Genomic DNA, 22,439 nt, shown 5'->3' with positions numbered 1-22,439 from the left:
ACTAGAATGGAAAAGTTACACATTGATAAATACAAACATCAAATTACTGCAAGCCTACTGTGTTTTGAAAATGAAGGGAAAAAATGAAAATGATTGTAGTGTTGGGCCCATTTCAGGCTTATATAAAGAAGGTTTTCCTTTTGAATTAATATTATATCTAATATTAATTTTAGATACTTGTGAAAATGTCAAAAATGATCAAAAAACAGGATTTCGACTTTAAGTCCACATAAATCCAACACCTGATGATGATAGAATTTGCTAGAGAGAAGGTGCTTGTAAGAATTCTTGTGCCTCTTCATGTTCATGCCTCTTCTGAACCAGGAAACTATTCTTTGTGATGTAAACCAATAAGGGGGAGTGATTGAAAAATAAATATTTTTCGTAAGGGAGCAGCAGGTTCAGTGGTCTTTAAAAAGACTAGTACCGATGGCTTAAATATAGGATAAGATTGATTTAGACCCAGTGAAATTTTATTTTAGCTTGGAAAGATTTAATTTGTCTTGTAGCATGTATTCCTCATTGATTCTTACCATTTCTTCTTCAGCAATAAACCTATTTTGAGGCTATATAAATCATATTTTTAACAGATATTTGGAGGGCTATAACCATTTGGATATTTTGATGTTACAGGCCAATCAAAACAGTATTTATGATTTCTCTTGCTTAGAGTCAGATTTTCAAATAATTAAAAATTCATCTTTCTCTTCTATAATAGATTAGGAAAGAAAAACAAGTTCTGCAGTTTTTCACATTGAATGGAAATGAATAAATTCTCTTAAAAAAGAGACTGTTTTCACATTGAATGGAAATGAATAAATTCTCTTAAAAAAGAGACTGTTAGATGCTATTTTATAAGGAGCTTTCCTTTCTTCTTCCTTTATTGACCAAACATCATTATAGCATGATTAATTAGAAATTTTTCCTCTTACCAGAACACATTTCTAGGCCTAGGAAATGATTTATTTTTATTAGAGCATTATAGTTTCACATAGTAGCTAGATTCATCCCCACAAAAATGTACATGCATGGAATCTGACCCACTTCATTTCAGTCCCATTTCCTTCCTCCTCCCCCTTCCCTCCCTTGACCCATTCTCTACTGCACTGATCCTCTCTTTGCATTTTCTTTATCCATCCTTGATTGATACTTTCCAGACACACATAAAGGTGAAATTCTCTGTGGTATATTTATATATACACATAATGTGATTTTCTTAAATTCATTCCACATTCCCCCGTACTTTTCCATCCTTCCTCCTTCACAATCTCCTTATACTCCAATGATCTTCGCTATATTTTTATGATATCCAATCCCTGTGGAGTTGATTTTGTCCCCTAAGAGATAATTGGCAATATAAGGAAACATTTTTAGTTGTCACAACTGGGAATGTCCTACTGGCATCTTTGACACTCATTTTACCATTTCATTCTTTTCACCTGGAAAAGTTTAGAGACTTAAAAATACCACAGGATGCATTTCTTTGAGATACTTAATGAACATTTATTCAGGATCTGCTTTGGAGAGAATATTATTTCCGTACACTTTGTTAGGCAGGCAATTTTAGGTACAGTTTAGATGTCAGACCATTTGTAATTCAAAGAACAGATTTATGTAAAGATCTGCTTTAATCTTCAAATTTCTCAACCATGAGGTCTCAATAAATTCACTGGAATATTGTTCATTATGGGATGTCATAACACTATTCTAGGCAGAGGGACCTGAATCTACAGTATGGGAATATAAGCAGCATGATGGGGCCTATACATACATGACATGGAAGGCTAAAGTCAAGAGTAGCAGAATATAAGGCTAGAAAGGCAGGCAGGAACCAGATTGTGGAGTATCTCTAGTGTCATCCTAAGGGGCTTGGATTCTGCCTAAAAGCAATGAGAATGCTAACCAGCAAGTGATTTGCATTCAGAAGTATCAGTCTGAAAGCTTGGAGAACACAGATTGAATGGGGGCCAGCCTGGCAGCAGGCCATAGTAGTTAAGAATGCTGCTACACTAAACTGAGCAAATAGGAAAGCCTAAACTAAGGCAACAGCCATGGAGATAAAAAACGATAAAAGAGGTAGAATCTATTGCCACTGATTATGTGTGAGTAGGATGATTAAGGAGGGGTCAAGGATGACTCCTAGATTTCATCACTAAATTTATGGTGATTTTAAATATGGAATACAAAAGGAAAAAGGGGGAAATGAGCAGGTTTTTCAAACTGAGTTATTCAATTGAATATGCACTAATTTAAAGTGGTAAACTCACATTATATTGCCCTCTTTGCCTCTATCCTGTTCTCTGAAACTTGAATCTCTATAAATCCTATCTTTTTAAAGGTTGGGCTTTAGAGACCATATTTGTACACTACTTCCAACCCATTCCATCTATAACTACCTGAATGAGAAATATACATGGAGAAGAAAGCACAATTCATTTGGGTGAGCAACAAAAATAATTTCTCTTTCAAAAACTGAACAAAGAGGGCTGGGGTTATAGCTCATTGGTAGAGTGCCTGCCTAGCATGTGTGAGGCATTGGTTTGGATTCTCAGCACCACATATAAATAAATAAAGGGCAATCAGCAACTAAAAATATATTTAATCGAACTATGAGATACAAACATAAAATGACTTAATCTGAAACGTTTCACAGGCTTGCGACTTAAATGACTATTTTCAGTCTTGCTAATGAGCAAATAGAGAAAGTTCATCCATGATGAGAATCAAGAGAAGCAGATGAACTCACAGGAAACCCTAGAGACAAAAAACCTTGTGGGTGTCTTAATGACTGCCCACTTTCTATATCTGTTTTCTGTGTAGCCTTGTTGTTACCTGCAATATGTCCTTGTATCTTATGCTTTCATTGTCTCTCTTATAGTAGTCAGGATTGGCTGGCTGTGAGGGACAGAAAGGGCAAACTAATATTGGCTTTAAAGAGAAAGAAAGTTACTTTTCTTCTGTGAAGGTCAAGAAGAAAGTAGGCCATAACTGCTAGGGCAGCATCTTGAAACTGTCAGAGACCCAGGTTTCTTCTCTTGTGGTGTTAAATCATCCATGATGTGTGGCTTGCACTTCATAGCATCAGGATGTCTGCTCAAGCTTCAACCATCTGGTCTGAATTTCAGTAAGTACAAAGTAGGAAGGAGCAAGGAAGAACATCCTGGTCCTTTAAGGACACTTATTGGAAGCAGCACAGAATTCCCTTTACATTCCATTGTTCAGAACTTAGTCCTATGGCTATAGCTAGCCATAAGGAAAACAGCCTGTGATCCATGAAAAACTGAAATGTTTCATTTCTGTGATGAAAGGGAAGAATAAATATTAAAGGAAAACTGGCAGTCTCAGCCACACTCGTATCTGTTCCAAGTTCAATAGGTTTTTGTTTCTTGCTACTTTTCTAGATCAATCTGAAGCATAACAGAGATGGATTATTATTTAATCCTTCCAAAAACTCAATGAGGTAGGCATTAGTATTATATCAGTTTTGTAGGTGGATAAATAAAAATTTTAAAATGTCAAATGACCTAAGCCACACAGCTACAAAGTGATGGAGCCAGGACTTGAACCAATATGGGTCAGCCTCCTGAACATGAACTGTTATCATGGGAGAGAGAAGGGCATTTGAAAGGCCTATGGAAGAGAAGGAGCCCAGGAATAACACTGAGAAGGAAAGGTTAGAGAAGTAAGAGTCAAAACAGGAGAACAGAATGTCACAGAACAGAAAGGAAAACGTTTAGGGAAAAAGTAGACAGGTATGGCAGAAAGATCATATCCAATTGGATATGAAACAGAAACCTATCCAATTGGATATGGCATTTTGAGTTCCTTGTTGACTGGTAGTTTTCAGCACAGTGGTAAAAGCAGTAGCCAAATTATCCCAAAGAAGACAATAGCTAGAGAGGGACATGGTGGGACCAAAGGAGGATTATTTTCTATATCTTTAATTTTCTTTATTTGTGTTTGGTGCTGAGAATCAAACCCAGGGCCTTGCACATGCTAAACACACATTCTATACCCTCAGACCTGTATCTTTATTTTCAATGTCAGAAACATCTTGAGCTGAGGGAAGATCACCAGAGAGGGAGGTAATGGGCATACAGAAAAGAAAATGTTTCTCTGAAGAAACAATACAGGATGGGACCTAGTTCACAGATTAAGGGATTACCCTTGGTTAGGAGGATGTAAGCTTTCCCACTGACAAGGGAAAGAGGTCAGGATTGCCTAAAGACAAAGGTTAGTATTGGTGGTAGGGGAAGAATCTGTCAGAGGTTTATGATGACCTTAATTTTACTAGTACTGAGGGAGACAAGGTCATCTACCAAAGGAGGGGAGTGGCAATATTTCCAATAGAAGCTGGCATCACATAGTATGACCTAGTGGTTCAGAACTTGGCTCAGGATGGAGGACATGAATTTTTACTACCTCTGGTCTTCCTGTTTTTGTTTGATTTTTCTCTACCAGTACTCAGAAACCTAAAATAAGTAGAGAAGAGTTAAATTACTGAACTTTTCAAGGGCTAGAATTTAAGACGGGTGGGACAAGAGGCAAGATAATTGGGGATATTGGTGAAAGATTTAAATGATCAACAGTTGGGTCCAAACTTGTGGGGAAACAAATAAGCAGTTTGGTGCTTTGAAAAAGGATGTAATGGATCCGAAACTGGAGGTCACACTGCATTGTGGAATAAATATAGTTTAAGAGAGCAAGTGATTCATACCCATAAGGAATTTATAGAAATTAATAAGTATTGGCAACGATGTGGAGAAATTGGGACCCTTCTGCATTGCTGGTGGGAATATAAAATGATGTAGCTGCTGTGGAAGATTATCAATAGTTCCTCAAAAAGTTAAACAGAATTATATATCTAGCTATTCTATTCTTAGGAATATATCCCAAGCAATTGAAAACAGGTACTCAAACAAATGCTTGTGTGCCAGTGCATAGTCAAAAGGTGGATAAACAAAATGTGATTTATACATACAATGGACTATCACTCAGCCTTAAAAAGGAAGGAAATTCTAACATAAGCCATGACACAGATGAACCTTGAAGAACATTATTCTGAGATAAATGAGCCAATCCGGAAGAACAAATAGTATAGATTCCACTTGCAGGAAACCCTTTGAGACAGAAATAGAGACAGAAGGTAGAATGGTGGTTATCAGGGGCTGGGGAGGAAGAGAATGGAAAGTTTTTATATAGTAGATACAAAGTTTCTGTTTTAGATGATTTAAACGTTTTGAAAAATGGATAGTGGTAATGGTTGGAGAATACAACAAATGCACTTAATATCGTTGAAATGTATGCTTAAAATAACTAACATGGTAAATCTCCAGTTATTTATATTTTAATACATTTTTTTAAAAAGAATGAGGTAGGATAGGGAGCATAGAAGATGGTGATCAGAATTGGACATTTGGAGATTAGGATTACTTGGTTTCAACACTGGTTCAACGTTAGCCAGCTGGATGGGTGGTTAAGTAGAGTGGAGATTAAAGTTCACTGGCTTTGGGGGTGTGGCCAAGTGGAAGAGCTTGGATGAGCTGTACATTTGGAAACCTTCACTGTCCTCCTGACCAGCAAGTCCTGTCTTCCTATATATCAGCCTAACATCCACTACTCCCAGAAGACGAGCATCAAAAGGCATTTTTAGTATCTCCCATCTGTTTTTCCTTTGACCTTTCTTCAACCCAGACTCTCCAGCTTACCCAGACAACATGGGCTGATGCTGTTCTGTTGGATAAGCAACCTGCAGCAATTATTTTCTAATCACTCACAATCTTACTTCTCAATTTATCACAAGTGATTCCAGCATTGATGTATTTGCTTCCTGTCTTTGTGTGTCTGGTTTTCACATGGTTATAATAATACTTTTTCATTCTGCTTTCTATCTTGTCATTCTTGCATAAGCAGTTTTCCGTATTGCCAAATAATGTTCATAAGATGCTGTATATTCCTAGTATTTTGGGCTCTCTATTATTCAAGGCTAAAACCACAAATAACTGCATGATTCTCAAGGACAAGTGGGAGGAGATGAGTGAGGACCAGATAGATGGTGGAAGGTTGGAGAAACACAAGATTTATAGTTGCAAGTCATGGGGAGGACACTTGGGGACACAAGGAATCAGACTTGAGTTCTTTTTTTTCCAGTATGAGCTTCAGACTCATAATTGCTATTGTAAATATTGTCCACAAAAACTCTTGATGTAAAAAATGGTAAGACTCTGGAAAACTTAGCAAATCAAATAATAATAATATATTAATATTATTAAATAATATTAAATAATATATTAATATTATTAATTAATATTAAAAATAATATTATATATTATTAAAATAATATATATTGATATATTATTATATAATATTAAAAGGCAAAACCAAATGCAATTATGTAGATTGTTTGCAGTACAGAAACAATTATATACATCACTCCAATTGGGTCAAGTTAACTTAAAAGTTGTATTTGATTACAGCAATAACTCCAATTCATAAATAAGATTTTAATAACACAAATACCATTTCATCAATCATCAGATATTTATCTTTAACCCACTGTCATGGTCCAAGCTATTATTACTTTCAAGCTAAAATATTAAAGAAAGTTTTGATGACAGGCTGAAATCAAGAAGTTTTGGGAGGTAGGAATGCAGCTCAGTGGTGGGCACATGGTTAGCATGCATGAAGCCCTGGTTTCAGTCCAACATCTTCCCTCAAAAAAATGTTTTAGAGAGCTGAATTATATAGAAAAAAAACTAAATTATAAGACATATTCTGTAAATAAAATAATTTATAGAATTAGAGCACTTTCTAGCTTCTAGAAGATTCCTTTGATTTCCAGATGTTCAATAAGTGGAACAAAGACTTCTTTGGACTTGATGATTTGGCCAAACCCTTTGGAACCTTTCTATGTTATTAAATTGCCAACTTCAGAACTGGATAGACAAAAAAGCATTTAATTTTTTTCACTGTATACAATTTGCTTTGTATATGTCAGGTCATCATTCATTACTTACTTTAGAAGAAATTATACAGCTGTTTGAAGCTTTAATTTTTTTGACTTAATTTTTTTGTATTATATTTCATTTAAGTGCTTACTATAACTCGGTAACAATAATAGAAAGATCAAAATATACTTTGTAAAGAGTCTAACTCTAGGCATTTCATTATCAGATTTCTCACATCTTTGGTCACATGTATGAGAGAGTGTGTGCATTGTGTGCTGCATGTGATAATCATGCTTATCTCTTCCATCAAGGGAAAAGTTCAGTTAGAACACATCCTCCACCATCTTGGCAAAGAAGGATTCAGCCCCCTTGCTGCGACAGAGGAACACTTCTGTTTAGTGATTTTATTTTAATATTTTTTAATATTTATTTTTTAGTTTTAGGTGAACACAATATCTTTATCTTATTTTTATGTGGTGCTGAGAATCGAACCCAGTGCCTCACGCATGCTAGGTGAGCACCCTACCACTTGAGCCACATCCCCAGCCCTAGTGATTTTATTCTAGTGAGGATAGGCTAAGGACTGCGGCCAGAAAGTGAAAGAGCTTACATGAAGGGCACAGAAGAAAAAAAAGAATAAGAACTAATAGTACATAGTTTAAAAAATACCTATTTTTTTTCAGTGATTTTCATTAAATTGGCACATTAAAAACTAACATTTGAATATGACTGTATAGTTTACAAAGCACTCATATATACTTTTCCTCTGTGAAACATAGCAACAGTCTGTACTGGTTTCTAGGACTCATGTACAGAATGTTGGCTGAAGGTGACTTGTTGAACAACAGGCATGATCCAGGTGGCTTTCATTCTCTTGGTGAAGTCATCTTTGTGTCAAGAGCTGATCCTCTATTTGACTCTTCCTTGAAGGTTTAGAAACCTGAATAGTCAAGCATGCTATGGGTGGATCTGCTGCCTAAAGATGGACTTGTATTAACCAAACTCATAAAGATGTTTGTAGAAAAACAGACACCTACTGATTCATCAGCAATAAGGAATATAATTGCCAGAAGAACCACGTACATATTTGTGATGACACATGCATTCTTTTTCAGGCATATTATGTAGGAAGCTAGATTTTAATCAGATGATTACTTGCTAAACAAATGATTCTAAATATTTATAGCACTGACTAAGATAGCCAGATTTCTACAGTAGAGCTACCTATACCTGACCTAATGCCTGCACCTCTTATATCCTAGGACCAGAGCACCTTGCACTTAGAAGGGTAGATAGTGTCATATATTTTTTGCTATTATTACTCTTTTTTTAAAAAAAATTTTAAGTTGTAGATGAACACAACATCTTTCTTTAAGTTTATTTTTATGTAGTGCTGAGGCTAGAACCCAGTGTCTTACACATGCTAGGCAAGTGCTCTACCACTGAGCTACAACCCCAGCCCTATTATTACTCTTTTTGATGTTTCCAATACTGTTCAACCTACTTCCTGTCATATTAGTTTTTTAAATGAACTAATACATGCTCTCAGTTTACCTGGGAACCGCACTGCTGTTTCCACAAAAAAACAGGTAACTTCTCAATTTTTAAGTTTAGTTCTTAAAGGGAAATCCCATTTCCAAATTCTTAAAGAATGTAACTCCTTAGAACCAAAAAACAGCATAGCATAATGGAGCATGAACATTCACATTAGGCAGATGGGGGTGAAAATTTGCCTTTAGTGTCTGTCCCTCCATGTAACTGTGAACAAGTGACTCAAATTCTTTTTTTTTTTTTTTAAATATTTATTTATTTTTTTAGTTATCGGCAGACACAACATCTTTGTTGGTATGTGGTGCTGAGGATTGAACCCGGGCCGCACGCATGCCAGACAAGCACGCTACCGCTTGAGCCACATCCCCAACCCCCATGACTCAAATTCTTTGGACTCAAAATTCCTTGTCTGCAATACAGAGATGATAATGGCTTCTTTAAAGAAATTTTGAAATTTACACAAATGATTTGTGTAAAACATTTCACACAAACGATTGACACCTAGCAAGAATTTGATAAATTAGCCAGGCATGGTGGCACACACCTGTAATCCCAGTGGCTTGGGAGGCTGAGGCAGGAGGATTGCACTTTCAAAGCCAGCCTCTTCAACTTAGCAAAGTCCTAAGCAACTCAGAGAGACCCTGTCTCCAAATAAAATATTAAAAAGGGCTGGGGATGTGGCTTAGTGGTTAAGGGCTCCTGGACTCAATCCACAGTACAAAAAAAAAAAAAAGAATTTGATAAATTTATTTATTTATTTTAAAAATACACAACAGTGGAATGCATTACAATCCTTATTAAACATAGAGCACAGTTTTTCGTATCTCTGTATATAAAGTATGTTCACTCCAACTTACGCCATTATACATGTTGTTCTACCTGTTTTAAAAAGGAGGGAACTGAAACTAACAGGAAGTTGGACTGCAGTTCCTGTGTTCCTTCTATTATACCATTCAGGGTTTTGCACATATTTTGAGGGGGTGTCTAATAGACTTCCATGCCATTCAGTTATTTTGGTAGTCTACTTCTAATCAATTTGACATAGTAAGAGCTCAGGGCCTGCTTTGGGCCCACCTGAATGTGAATTCTAGCCCTTTCCCTTATTACTCATGTGACAAGCATCCCTTAGCCTAAGTAAGCCTGCTTTCTCACCTGTAAAGTGGGAAGATAAAAGTCCCATATGGTTGTGGTAACATATACATGATGTCCTTAATGCAGTACCTGGAGCACTGTATTAATCATCAATTTTAACATAGTAGTAAAACATAACTGTTGTGTAGATTTTTTTCTATTCATGGATATCATGACCATATTACCTAAACCACAGATAAGGAGACTTGATTTGAAAAAGAGAGGTTGTGACTAACTCAGGAATTTGTAGTTATGTATAATGATATCTACTGGGAAACATAGTGATAACATAAAACAGCTGAAGGGAAGTAGAGGGAAAGAGACCACTCCACTTAAGGAAAGCTGAGTTTTCTGTTTTATTCAGAGTATAGTCATGACAGCATGGTGGTCTCCCAATGGCTCTTCCAATTACTGAACCTTTAATATGGGTGAAAATATGGCTGGATGTTGTGGCACGAGCCTGCAATCCCAGCTCCTCCTGAGGCTGAGGCAGGAGCATTGCAAGTTCAAGGCCCGTCTGGATAATTAGTGAGATCACTTCAAAATTTAAAAAATAAAAATAAAAAGGGTTAGAGATTAGCTCACTGGTAGAAGACTTGCCTTTTATTTAAAAAAATTTTTTTAGACATTGATTATCTCTTTACTCTATTCATTTATTTATATGTGGTGCTGAGAATCGAACCCAGTGTCTCACACATTCTAGGCAAGTGCTCTACCACTGAGCCACAATCCCAGCCCAAGCACTTGTCTTTTATATGTGAAGTACTGTGTTCAATCCTACTACAGGAGAGAAAGAAAGCTGTGGACGAAGAGTAATTAATTTTATTGTGTTGTTTTCCTTTTAGGTGGAATATTGCATAAACCATGTTTGTAACTTAACAGAGGGAAGAGAAGCCTTTTCTCACAGTTTTGAAAAGGAAAATGAACAACTTAGACATGAATTTAAAGAGCTCCAACTCAAACAGTAATTTTCCCTTCTGTGAAAATGTAAATTTTTATCTTTGCTGAATTCTAAACATTAGTATGTGACAATTATAGAAAGTTTGGAAGATGTATAAAAGTAGAAGGAAGAGAAAGATTACTATATATCTTCCTCTCCAAGAAAAGTACTTCTAATGTTTTAGGTATATTTTTAGCTTGTCATTTTTAAAGTATATATTCTGAAATAGTCTGAAATGTGAGAGTGCAGAGTGGTAATTACTGTCAGTGTCTATTATAGCACTTACCACACTGTACCATAATTACCTCATTTTACTTGTTCCTGTGTTCCCCATTGTGCCTACCTTATAAAGTACCTACTATAGGGAAGGCAAGACTTTACCTCTTCAGAGTTTTGTTGTTGTTGTTATTGTTGTCTCGCCACCTCCCATGCAGGTGATGGAAATGAGGTTCCCCTTGGTGGAATGGGCTGGCTGAGAAATAAGAGCTCAGAAAAACAGAGCAACAACAAAAACAAAACAAAACAAAACAAAAACACAGGACACAGAAAGTAGTTTCAAAAGCAGGGGCAGGACAGGCTAGCTGATCAGACAGATTGAGTTTCTATATTCTGGCAAAATGGAGCCCATGTCTGCTTTATTTATATGGGGGCGGGCATCAAGGGCAAGGGTAAGGTTTCAAGGGCAGAGTCTTGCTTGGTGGTCTCTTACAGTCAGCAGTTGATTGACATCTTGGCAGGTCACACCCATTTAAGATGCTGTGTGGGATCTCTGGCAGAACTTGAGGGGGAAGTTCACCTACATCAGGGGATCAGTTCCTGTGGGGGTGCCATGGGAGGTTCCCAGTGCCAGACTTATGCCCTCATTAGGCTACTATGCACAACATAGTCCATACACAGTCCACAGAAGGCTTGAGACATTGTTGTTTGTTTATTTGTTTTTGCTGGTCCTGAAAATTAAATTTATTTAAGATTGGTGAATAAGGCAAAAAGCATATAGACTTATGTTATATAAGTTTTAAGTTACACAGGAGCCTTCATGAAGGAAATGAAGACCCAAAGAAGCAGTTAAAGTCACTCACTCATATGTTGGCTTGGACAAAGAATAAAAAGTTATATATAAAAAAAAGCAGCTAAACATATAGAGCTTAAAAGATAAGAGTTAGTTTAGCAAGATCTGTAAAAAATTCTCTCAGTCTCAACTTCCCCTTCTTGATGATAAGAATATTACTCTCCCACTAGGCATGGTCGAGTTCACCTGTAGTTCCTCCTACTTGGGAGGCTGAGGCAGGAGGATAACAAGTTCATGGCCTGAGGAACTTAGCAAAACCTTGTCTCACAATGAAAAATAAGAAGGGCTGGGGATGTAGCTCCGTGATAAAGCACCCCACCGGGTTCAGTCCCCAGTACAAAAAAAAAAAAAAATTTACTTTCCTTCTAGTGTATGGAGGCCAGCTTTTATATGGAAATTTGATCTTCTGCTTTTAAGAGACAGAAGGAAGGTCAGAATGATCTTGTACTTGTACAAGTGCCTTTAACTTAATAATTAATATACCAGAGTAGTATTAGCATATTAAGGACTGACTAAAACCAGTAGGACTCAGAGTCATGTCAAGCATAATGATATGGTCCTTCTTAGCATGTTAAGTACTACAAAGCTACAAGAAAAACACAGATAGGGTAAGGCTTGTTGACATATACCTGTAATCCTAACAAATTGGGATCCTGAGGCAGGAGGATAGCAAGTTTGAGGTCAACCTGAGCAAATTTCGAGACCCTCAGCAACTTAGTGAGGCCCTGTCTGAAAATTAAAAAAAAAAAAATGATTGGGGATGTGGCACAGTGGTAAAGTGCCCTAGGGCACCAAAAAAAGAAATAAAAATACAGATAGGACTTCTTTACAATAACTTATTTTTGCTCAACTCCACAAATTAGATATTTTGAGTTATTTTTATTATATATGGTCTATGATTATATACAGACATTTATTATTTTCTTTGCTCAGCATTTTTCCTTGCATTTCAAATATTCCATTTGGGATCATTTTCCTTTGAAAACTTCCTTTTACAAGGATCTGTTGATAAAAAAGTTTTTCTTTCTTTTAAATCTCTGGTGCAGAGAAAGTTGAATTAGTCATAGAATACATTTCATGTGTGCTAGACTCTCTTTCTTTCTTTCTTTTCTTGTTTTCCATGGATAAATTGCATTTTATTCTGCTGATTTAAAAGTTTGCATTCTATTTTTATTCATGTCATGATTGTATTTTAAGAGTTTTCTTTAATTTCTTCTAGTATTTTTAGTTATTCTCAGTAGGAGATTAGTTCTAGGTCTCTAATCTGCCATATTATAAAATATAAAGATACCATAGGTCCTGCTGCCAGCAAGTGATCTTGCAACATAAACTAGCTATTGAGGGATTGATAAATAGGGAAATGACATCATTATAACATGGAAGTTTATATGTCATTTTTCTCAGCATGTTAATTTTTGGGGCTGCCAGCAAGCTTTGGAGTTTGTACAGTCACATGTTACTTAATGATAGGATGTATCCTGAGAAATGTGATGTTAAGAGATAACTAAAACAGCTATAATGTCAGAGGGCAATATAATTTTATGAGACAACTGTCATATATGTGGTCCATCATTAACAGAAATATCATCATGCAGCACATGATTCTGAGTTCTACTTATTTTAGTCAGGTTTTTAGCTGCTGTGACTTCAAGGCTTGACCAGAACAACAGTAGAGGAGAAAGTTTATTTGAAGTTTATTTCATAAGTTTTAGTCCATAGAAGGCTGGCTCCATTTCTTGGGACTCAAGGTGAGAGAGAACATTATGGTGGAAGAGTGTGGCAGAGGGAAGCAGCTCACATGATGATAAGGAAGCAGAGAGAGAGAGAGAGAGAGACTCTACTCACTAGATACAAACATATACCCCAAAGCCACGCCCCCAGTGTCATCTTCTCCAGATTAACTCAGTTAATCTCATCAGGGGATTAATTCACTGATAAGGTTAAGGCTTTCACCACCTAATCATTTCTATCCTGAACTTTCTTGTATTGTCTCACATGTGAGCTTTGGGGGGACACTTTACATCCAAACCATAAAATTCTGCCCCTGGCCCCCAAAAGCTCACACTCATTTGACAATGCAAAATACATTTAGTCCATTCCCAAGCGTCCCCATAGTCTCAACAGTTCCGAGATTGCTCAAAGTTCAAGTCCAAAGTCTTTTCTGAGGCTCAAGGCAATCTCACATTGTGAGCTCCTATAAGATTAAAATCAATTTATAAACATCTCCAGTTACAAGAATAGGGGCATAGAAAAAGTGATGGGACCAAAGTAAGACTGAAATCCAGTTGGGCAAATAGGTCCTGTAGTTCTGTGTCTGGCCTCTAGAGTATATAGCATGATGTCCTTTCCCAAGAGCTTGTGTAGATTCGACTCTGTAGCCTTGTTGGTTGCAGCCCAAGTGGCCTTCCTGTTGGCTTGTCTCTGCTCAATTCCTGCAGCTTTCCTAGGACCATGTCATATGTCGCCAGTCTCCATGGCAGCTTCAGCCTCCTCCTCACATCTCCACACTTTGCCCTCTCAGGGACTGCCCGCAGGGACTCCAACCCAGTTGCACTTTGCCTGGCCTCCCCTTCCTTTGAAATTTTGGTGGAAGTCTCCATGACCCCCCTAATCCAGCATCCTGCATTCCTGCAGAAACAGCACTATGTGGCTGACACCAAGGTCTGCCACCATTTCAAACAGTAGCCGACTCCAGGGACCCTGACTGCAACAGCCTCTGAGTGTCTGGGTGGCTGAGCACCTTGAAAAAACTGACTAGGCCCCCTTGTGTAAGAAGTGTGCCCCACTGGTCTCTACTCAAGAGAATTTTCACTTTTACTCTCCTGAGTCTGAGATGGGTATGGTCTTGCCAGCTCCTGAGATGCCCTTAAGCCACCTTTCTCCTTGTCTCTGGGCAAAGTCTTTAGCATTTCTTTAGTGGCAGTAATGTCTTTAACAACTGCAACTTCCTTAGTCTCAGTTTTACTCCCAACTTTTAAGTCCAAGCTTTTAAAAATCTTTCTGCTCTGCTTTCTGCTCCTGATTATTAAAGTAAATTTGGCCAAAGGCCACCAGCAATATCTGGGCCATCACCTGAATGCTGTGCTGCCTAGACGTTTTTCCTGGCACATTAAGAAGTCCATCGCTTTTAAAACCAGCCTCACAGAAAGTCTCAGGACGGGCATCATGCAGACAACTTCTCAGCCAGAAAATAACAGGAATGGCCTCTAGTCTACATTCCAGTAGAATCCTCCTCTGAATCCTCTTGAGTCCTGTCTTCAGAGTCTGCAGTCCTATTGGAATTCTGGTCTTCTGAGCTCCCTCCAGAATTGGCCATTAAGCTCCATTTAAAACAATCTAAAGCATTTCCAGCTTGTACTACTAAGCATCTCAAAATTCCTTCCACCAATTCCAAAAAGCTCCAAAAAATTCTGAACCACAAGGTCAGGTTAGTCACAGCAATAACCCCACTTCTCGATACTATTTCTGTTTTAGTGACTTTTTCACTGCTGTGACTTAAGGACCTTACCAGAACCTGACCTCTGCCTGGCCTGTAGAGGAGGAAAAGTTTATTTTAGGGCTCACAGTTTCAGAAGTCTTAGTCCTTAGAAGGCCGGCTCCATTCCTTGGGGGCTCCAGGTGAGGCAGAACATTATGATGGAAGAGTGTGGCAGAGGGAAACGGCTCATCTAATGATGAGGAAGCAGAGAGAGACTCCACTCACTAGATAAAAATATATACTCCAAAGCCATGCCCCCAATACCACACCTCCTCCATTTATCACTCAGTTAATCCTATCAGGGGGTTTTAATTCACTGATTGGGTTAAGGCTCTCACAACTCAATCATTTCTCCATTGAACTTTCTTGTATTGTCTTACATGTGAGCTTTTGGAGGACACCTCATATCCAAAACATAACACTGCTTTTCTCATATTCTTCTTTTGGGCTCAATTTGGCCACGTTCTGCTTTGGAAATGCTTATGGCACAGATATCCCCAATCTTTGTGCATTTTGCCTTTGTTTCCATAACTCTACGATTTCAATTCCTTCTTTAGCCCACCTTTCATCAAGCCTAATTTAAAAAAAAAAAAAGATGAAGTCCTATATTTGCTACAATACCACTTTATTTTTTTAGGAATTTGACATGTATCTTTAAGTGTACCAGTATAATTTTTAGGATTGTCAATTTTTTTATATTGTACTAGTTATATAATGGCAAAGAGTTTGAAGGGTTTAACCCAATCTTTTTTTTTCAATAAGCCCTATTATTATTAATGATCAGTTTTGCAAAATACAAGTTATCTTTTTTTAGAAACACAGTATTCTGTCACAGCACAAATGCCTAATCAAAGGATATATTTTGAAAGTAGAGCTCACACAATTTATTAGTGGATTTTTTTGTTGTTGTTGTTGGGCTGAAAAAAGGTAGAGAAGTCACTGTTGACCCAAAGCTTTTTTGGCCTGAGCAATTAGAATATTGGAGTTTCTAACTGCTCAAATGGAGGAGGAATGTGTGGCAGGTGCAGCTTGGGATAGACAGTAACGTGTTTACTTTGGGACATGTAAATTTGGGGGTGTATCTTAGACGTCCAGGCAAAAATGTTGAGTGGGCAATTGTGTACATGTCTAGAATGCAATGCAAACTACATTGTAAATATGGAAGGCATCAGCAGAAAGCTCATAGTTAAAGCTTTGGGACTACAGGAAACAACCCAGAGAATAAATGTGGAGAGAGAAAAGAGAGTCAGGACTCTTCTGGGACATTCTAATAGTTAGATATTGGAAAGATGAGAAATCTGCAAAGGAGTCTTAGAAGAAGTGGCATGCAAGATAGGAGGAAAACCAGCAGAATGTGGCATCCCAAAGGGGAAATGATGAAAAGTCTTTTTTAACATAAGGATATGAACAACTGGGTCAAATTCCAAGTATGAGGACTGGAAATTGCTCATTGTATTTGGCCACATAGAGGTCATTGTGACCTTCACAAGAGCTATTTACATGGAGTGGTAGATATAAAAACCAGATTGGAGTGAATTCAGGAAACAGCAGGAGAGGAAGAGAAAATACGGGCATGATTTATCCTTTCTTGAAGTTTGCTGTAAAGGAGAATGAAGAAATGGGAAGAAGCTGGAAGAGGGCATGAGCTTGAAGGAAGGAGTTTTTTGTTTGCGTTTTAGATTGGGTATATTACAGCATATCTCTAAGATTAGAATGCTCAATTGGGAAGAAAGTTTGATGAGGCAATAGACAGAAGTCAGCTGCAAGTATTCCACGCAACACCTGAATATTGATATCACCAAGAATTTTGGCAGGATTAGTTGCATGACTTTGGACAAGTTATTTGGGTTCTTGGTGCCTCAGTCTTCATATCTTAAATAGAAATAATAATAGTTTCCACTTTGTTAGATTGCAGAAAGAATTGAAATAAATGTATCTCAATCTCACATGTTTAGTATAATACATATCACATAATAAATGCTCAATAAAACAATAAAGATATGGGTGAAACTCAAATTTGCATCCTTAACAATATTTTCAGAAAAGGATATACTTTCACTTTATTAAGTTAAAAAAAAAAACTAAAAAGCTGCGCAGTAATGAGAATATCTACTGCTTTTGAAAACATTTTCCCACTATTTTTTTTGTTGTTACTGTTTCTGAAAGTTTGCAAACAACCTGAGAGATTGAGAGAAGAATGATAATATCAGTATAGTTTATTTTTCAAATTAATTTAAAATTTTTAATTAAGAGCTCTCTCTGCATCTTCTAACAACAGTTATTTACCTGCATTTCTTTTGTGTTTGTTTTTGAGGTGCTGGTGATAGAACCCAGGGCCTGGTGCATGTTCCTTCCTTCCTTCCTTTCTTTCTTTTCCTTTCTTTCTTTCTTTCTTTCTTTCTTTCTTTCTTTCTTTCTTTCTTTCTTTCTTTCTTTCTCCTTCCCTCCTTCCTTCCTTCCTTCCTTCCTTGTAGTTGTACATGGATGGAATGCCTTTATTTATTTTTATGTGGTGCTAATAATCGAACCCAGTGCCTCACACATGCTAGGTAAGCACTCTACCACTGAATTACAGCTTCAGCCCATGTTCCTGCATTTCTTTTAACACTTTGGTTTCTGTTATTTCTTCTCAACAGAAACCCAGAGAAAAGAAGTTGAAGAAATGTTGTCTCAAGAAGATTTGTCTAAAATAGTTCCAAGAAGCTCCTGTGGACAAATTGCATATTCACTGGTAGAAAGAAGAACACTCTTAAAGAAATTGGAACTTGTGGACTCCAAGCCAGAGTCTCAAAGACATATGAATGGTAACCTGCAGAAAGAATTTCCCCAGGTAGTCCAAAATTAACTAAATAACTGAATAAGGCAAAGGCCAGTTTTAAATGTGTTTGTTCATTCACTAAAATATTAGGAAGCCAGTTTAATCATGCTTAAGAACACAGGCTTTGAATTTGGAGGGACTTCCTCTGCCATTTGTTGGTAATATGATGTAGAATGAGTTAACTTCTATGAGCCTCAATTTCCTCATCTATAAAATTTGAGATCAACTCAACTACTCCACAAGATGATCATGAGAATGAAGTAACAATATATGCAAATATTTCATACTTATATATGTAATACTTTATACTTATTAATTAGCATTATTGTTATTTGTTGAGGACTTGCGCCAGGCTTTGTGCTGGTGGGTATAGAAACTGTCAAATTAGACATGATCTGGACTTGTGAGGAACTTACAAACTAATGGAGGAAAGACATAAGCCAGTGGTTATAGTTCAATGTGGGTAGTTCTGTGCTAAGGGAAGCCAGGGAAAGCTAGAAAAACTCAGGGGAGAGGCTAAGTCAGAGAGGATGGGCAGAGTGACCAGAAAAGGCTTCCAGAGGAGGTGAGGTTGCATATTGTTTTGAGAGCTGATTAGGCGTAAGCTAAGTAAAGAAGCTAGGAAGACATTCTTGGCAAAGGAAATAGCGTGGCGTGGTTAATACATCTTGGTTCATGCTGAGAAATGTGGCTGGAGCTATTTTCAGGAACTGCATCATAGTTAAGGAGATATTTGCTGAAGGCTTTTTAAAAATGATACTTTTATTGGGTTAAGAAAGTTTCTTTAATTCCTAGTTTACTAAGAATTAGGAAACAATGTTGAATTTTATAAAAAAAATTTTCTAGGTTGATTAAGATAATGAAATGATGTAGGCCTTTTAATGTGTTAATGTGAGGATTTCACTGATTTATTTTCCAATATTAAAATGACCTTGCATACCTGGGACAAATCCATCTTGTTCATGCTATTCTTTCTAAAAATTATTAGACTAGGTTTGAAAAAACCTTCAATAAGATTTTTGCATCTGTGTTTATAAATAAGATTGCCCTGTGATTTTTCAATTAAAGCTTGTAACATGTACAAGTCCTAATTTGGGCACAAGCTTTCATTTCTCTTAGATATATACCTGGAAGTGGAATGGCAAAGTTGTATAACAGGTGTATGTTTAACTTTTTGTTTTTGCCGAGTTTAAATATCAAGCCCTATGTTAATCAGCCTTTTTTTTCTATTGTCTCTCCAACCAAACTTTTTAGATAATCATTTTCTAGTCTCTCTCCCATGAAAATTTAATACTAAAGGACATACTATTTCATATATGTATACTTAAAAGAGTAAGAGATTTCATTGCCCCTTCAAGAACCAATATTGCCTCATTGAGAATGCATGGTCTAGTCTCACAAAAGGATTAGACTGAGTTCTTTCTTTTTCTAGTATAAATAGATTATTATTAGCTGGGCATGGTGGTGCTCACACCTGTAATCCCAGCCTTCTCAGACTCTGAAGCCTGAGGCAATAGGATCGGGAGTTCAAACCCAGCCTTAGCAATTTAGCAAGTCTCTAAACAATTCTGCAAGTCCCTGTCTCTAATAAAGTATTAAAAAAAGGTTTGCAGATGTGGCTCAGTGGTTAAGCACCCCTGGGTTCAATCTCTGGTACCCCCCCCAAAAAAAATTCATTATCTTTTTTGGATATAAGTGACATTTTTATTCATGAAGACTAATTCATAAGTTTCATTTATTTATTGATTTTTGTTAAGGAGAAATTTGAACAAATCCACCAGCCTCTGCAAAGAGAACATCAGAAATACCAAGAATGTGGACAACAGTTTAAAAAAGATATGAGTGAGGTTAAAAAAAAAAATTACAACCCTTTACTTTACATTTTACTTTACATTTTATTTGATTTGACCTAATAAAAGCTAATCACAAATCAACTTTTACCTGAATTTGTCTGACTATATTAATATGTATAGATTCAGACTGTAAAATATGATCAAATTGTACATAAAAGTATTATAAACACACTACAAAATTGTGAAATTAAAAATTAATCAATTACTTAACATAGTAGCTGATTTTTATTGACTGTATTAAAGTGTAAATAATCAATGTGTGTTATATGCTTTAAGAAATCATTTTGGGGCTGGGAATGTGGCTTGGTATAGAGCCCTTGCCTAGCACTTGCAAAGCCCTAGGTTTGATTCCCAGCCCTGAAAAATTTTTTTACATTAAATATATCATGACAGAATCTATACAGTAATATGAAAAATCTTCTAACATTAACTTATACAAAGATTGGTATTAAACTTTATTTAAAAAGTATGTCAATAGCTTGTCATGACAAAGCACACCTGTAATCCCAGAAACTCAATGGCTGAGACAGGAGAAGTCCAAAACCAGCCTCAGCAACTTGGTGAGACCCTGTCTCAAAATAAAAAATAAAAAGGACTGTGAATGTAGCTCAGTGGTAAAGCCCCTGGGTTCAATGCCCTGTACCAAAAATATTTTTTTAAATATTTGAATAAAAAATACTGCCAATAAATACACTAATAATCTCAATGTAGTTTTGATATATCGATGGCATTTTCATTGGTTTTTGTCTCTTAGAGAAATTTGTATGATTATTATATTTATATGATCATTCTTTTTCAAGGGTCAAAAGTAAAATATAATTGAGACTAAATTTCTAAGCTTTAAAAATCGTTGAAAATAATTGCAGAAGGGGAGCTCTGGTATTAAACTTTGAGCCTTGTTAAGTATTTGAACACTTTGAAGGTAAATGAAATACTTACTGTGAAAACATTTTATAAACTGTATTTAATGTACCATAAAATTGAGAAATGTCATCTCTCTTTTTTTGAATGATATTCACTTTCATATTTAAATTATTCTTTTTATAATCATATAAAAACATAATATCTTACGTAGATTCTATTGAACCATATAAAATTGCGTGTTTACAAGTAAAAAACCATCAAATATCACCATTTTATTTGATTTGACCTAATAGAAGAACTATACCTCAATGAAATACTGTTTCTACTTTTCTTTATTAGCTTTTAAACATTATAGAAAATAGCCAAGTGTCATAAGAATACACCTTCTTTTATTACTAACAGTAGTTTTATTTCAGTCTCATGAAGACCTGCTGCATGAAGATAAAACATCACAAAATTGCCTAGAGAAAGGCACGGAACAAGTAACCCAGAGGTTGGAGAGGGCTCAGGAAGAGATCCAAAGGCTCACTGATAAACTACAACTGAAGGAGAAGGAAGAAAGTAAATTAGGTAAGTTGAGATTTCAGACCACCATGGTTGGCCATGTTTTAATTGTAGTGATCTAGGAGGAACACAGGTACACGGAGGAAAATATGTTTTAAGGTGAACATATGAAAATCTAATAAACAGCTTCATTTTTTAAAATGTCTAGAAATTTTCAGTGAAGCACAAACATAACATGTGATCTACACAACTCATAAGCATACATCACTCACCATGAGAAATTTCCAGCATCCCAGACATCCCTTTCATCTTCTTTTCTCATGCAAAATGACCACTATCTGAACTATGAACACTATTTCTGAGGTTTGACTACATGCAGTATGCATTCTTCAGTTTGCATATCTTGCCCATTTGTGTTTATGAGATTCATTCATGTTTTTAACAAGTAGCAGTTTGTTCTCTCTTGCTGTTTTTATATTTCATTAATAAGTATAGTTTATCTATTATGCTCTTGATGGATGACAGATTTGTGTTGTTTTCCATTTTAATCTATCATATATTCTCCTGCTATAAACACTTTAGTATACATCTTTTGGTGTACTTATCTACATCTTTCTAACATAAAAATATAAGAATAGAATGACTGTATCAAACATTATGGGTATATTCTGCTTTAGTCTTCCAAAGTTCAGTCACACATCACTTAACAATGGGGACTCATTCTGAGAAATGTGTCATTAGGTGACTTCCTTGTTGTGTGACCATCATAGAGTGTGCTTATAAAAACTAAGATGTCTACAACTTCACTGGGTAGCATAATCTTATGGGACCACCATTGTATATGAGGTGTACTGTCAACCAAACCATCATTTTGTAACAAGTGACTATATTTGTACTATAGTTGTAAGCTCTCCTCAGTAATATATGAGATTTTTTTTTTCCTCCACATTCATTGTCAATACTTGTTACTGGGTGTGGTGGTACATGCCTGTAAGTCCAGCAGCCTGGGAGGATGAGACAGGAAGATCACAAGTTCAAGGCCAACCTTAGCAATTTAGCAAGGCTCTAAGCAACTTAAGAGATCTTGTCTCAAAAAACAAAAAGGGCTTGGAATGTAGTGCAGTGGTAAAGTTTCGCTGGGTTAAATCCCCAGTACCAAAAATATATATATATATATATTGTTTGAGTCTTATTAACTTTACTTCTTTATAGTGAGTATGTACTGGTATTCCATTGTGGATTTACTATGAATTTCTCTGATGGCTAATAAAGTTGAAAACCCTT

General features: G+C 36.3%; 1 protein-coding gene across 2 annotated transcripts in view; it reads left to right on the top strand.

Annotated features, from left to right (window-relative positions):
• Window positions 1-22,439, top strand: part of Ccdc30 (coiled-coil domain containing 30) — a 126,129-nt gene that overhangs the window by 2,047 nt on the left and 101,643 nt on the right. Inside the window, exons 2-4 of one of the 2 annotated variants that reach the window (XM_046468816.2) lie at window positions 17,753-17,946; window positions 19,692-19,781; window positions 21,068-21,221. In XM_046468816.2, the coding sequence (XP_046324772.1) occupies window positions 17,779-17,946; window positions 19,692-19,781; window positions 21,068-21,221 (412 nt within the window). In that variant the 5' untranslated portion in view covers window positions 17,753-17,778. The remainder of the gene's footprint in view (window positions 1-17,752; window positions 17,947-19,691; window positions 19,782-21,067; window positions 21,222-22,439) is intronic. The other variant, XM_046468817.2, reaches the window with a different exon arrangement.

This window comes from Marmota monax, unplaced genomic scaffold, assembly GCF_021218885.2.
Source record: "Marmota monax isolate L192 unplaced genomic scaffold, Marmota_monax_Labrador192_F-V1.1 WCK01_AAM20220418_F8-fsc00008, whole genome shotgun sequence".
In the NCBI taxonomy this organism is placed as follows: domain Eukaryota; kingdom Metazoa; phylum Chordata; class Mammalia; order Rodentia; family Sciuridae; genus Marmota; species Marmota monax.
This window is presented reverse-complemented; position numbering and strand designations above follow the sequence as displayed.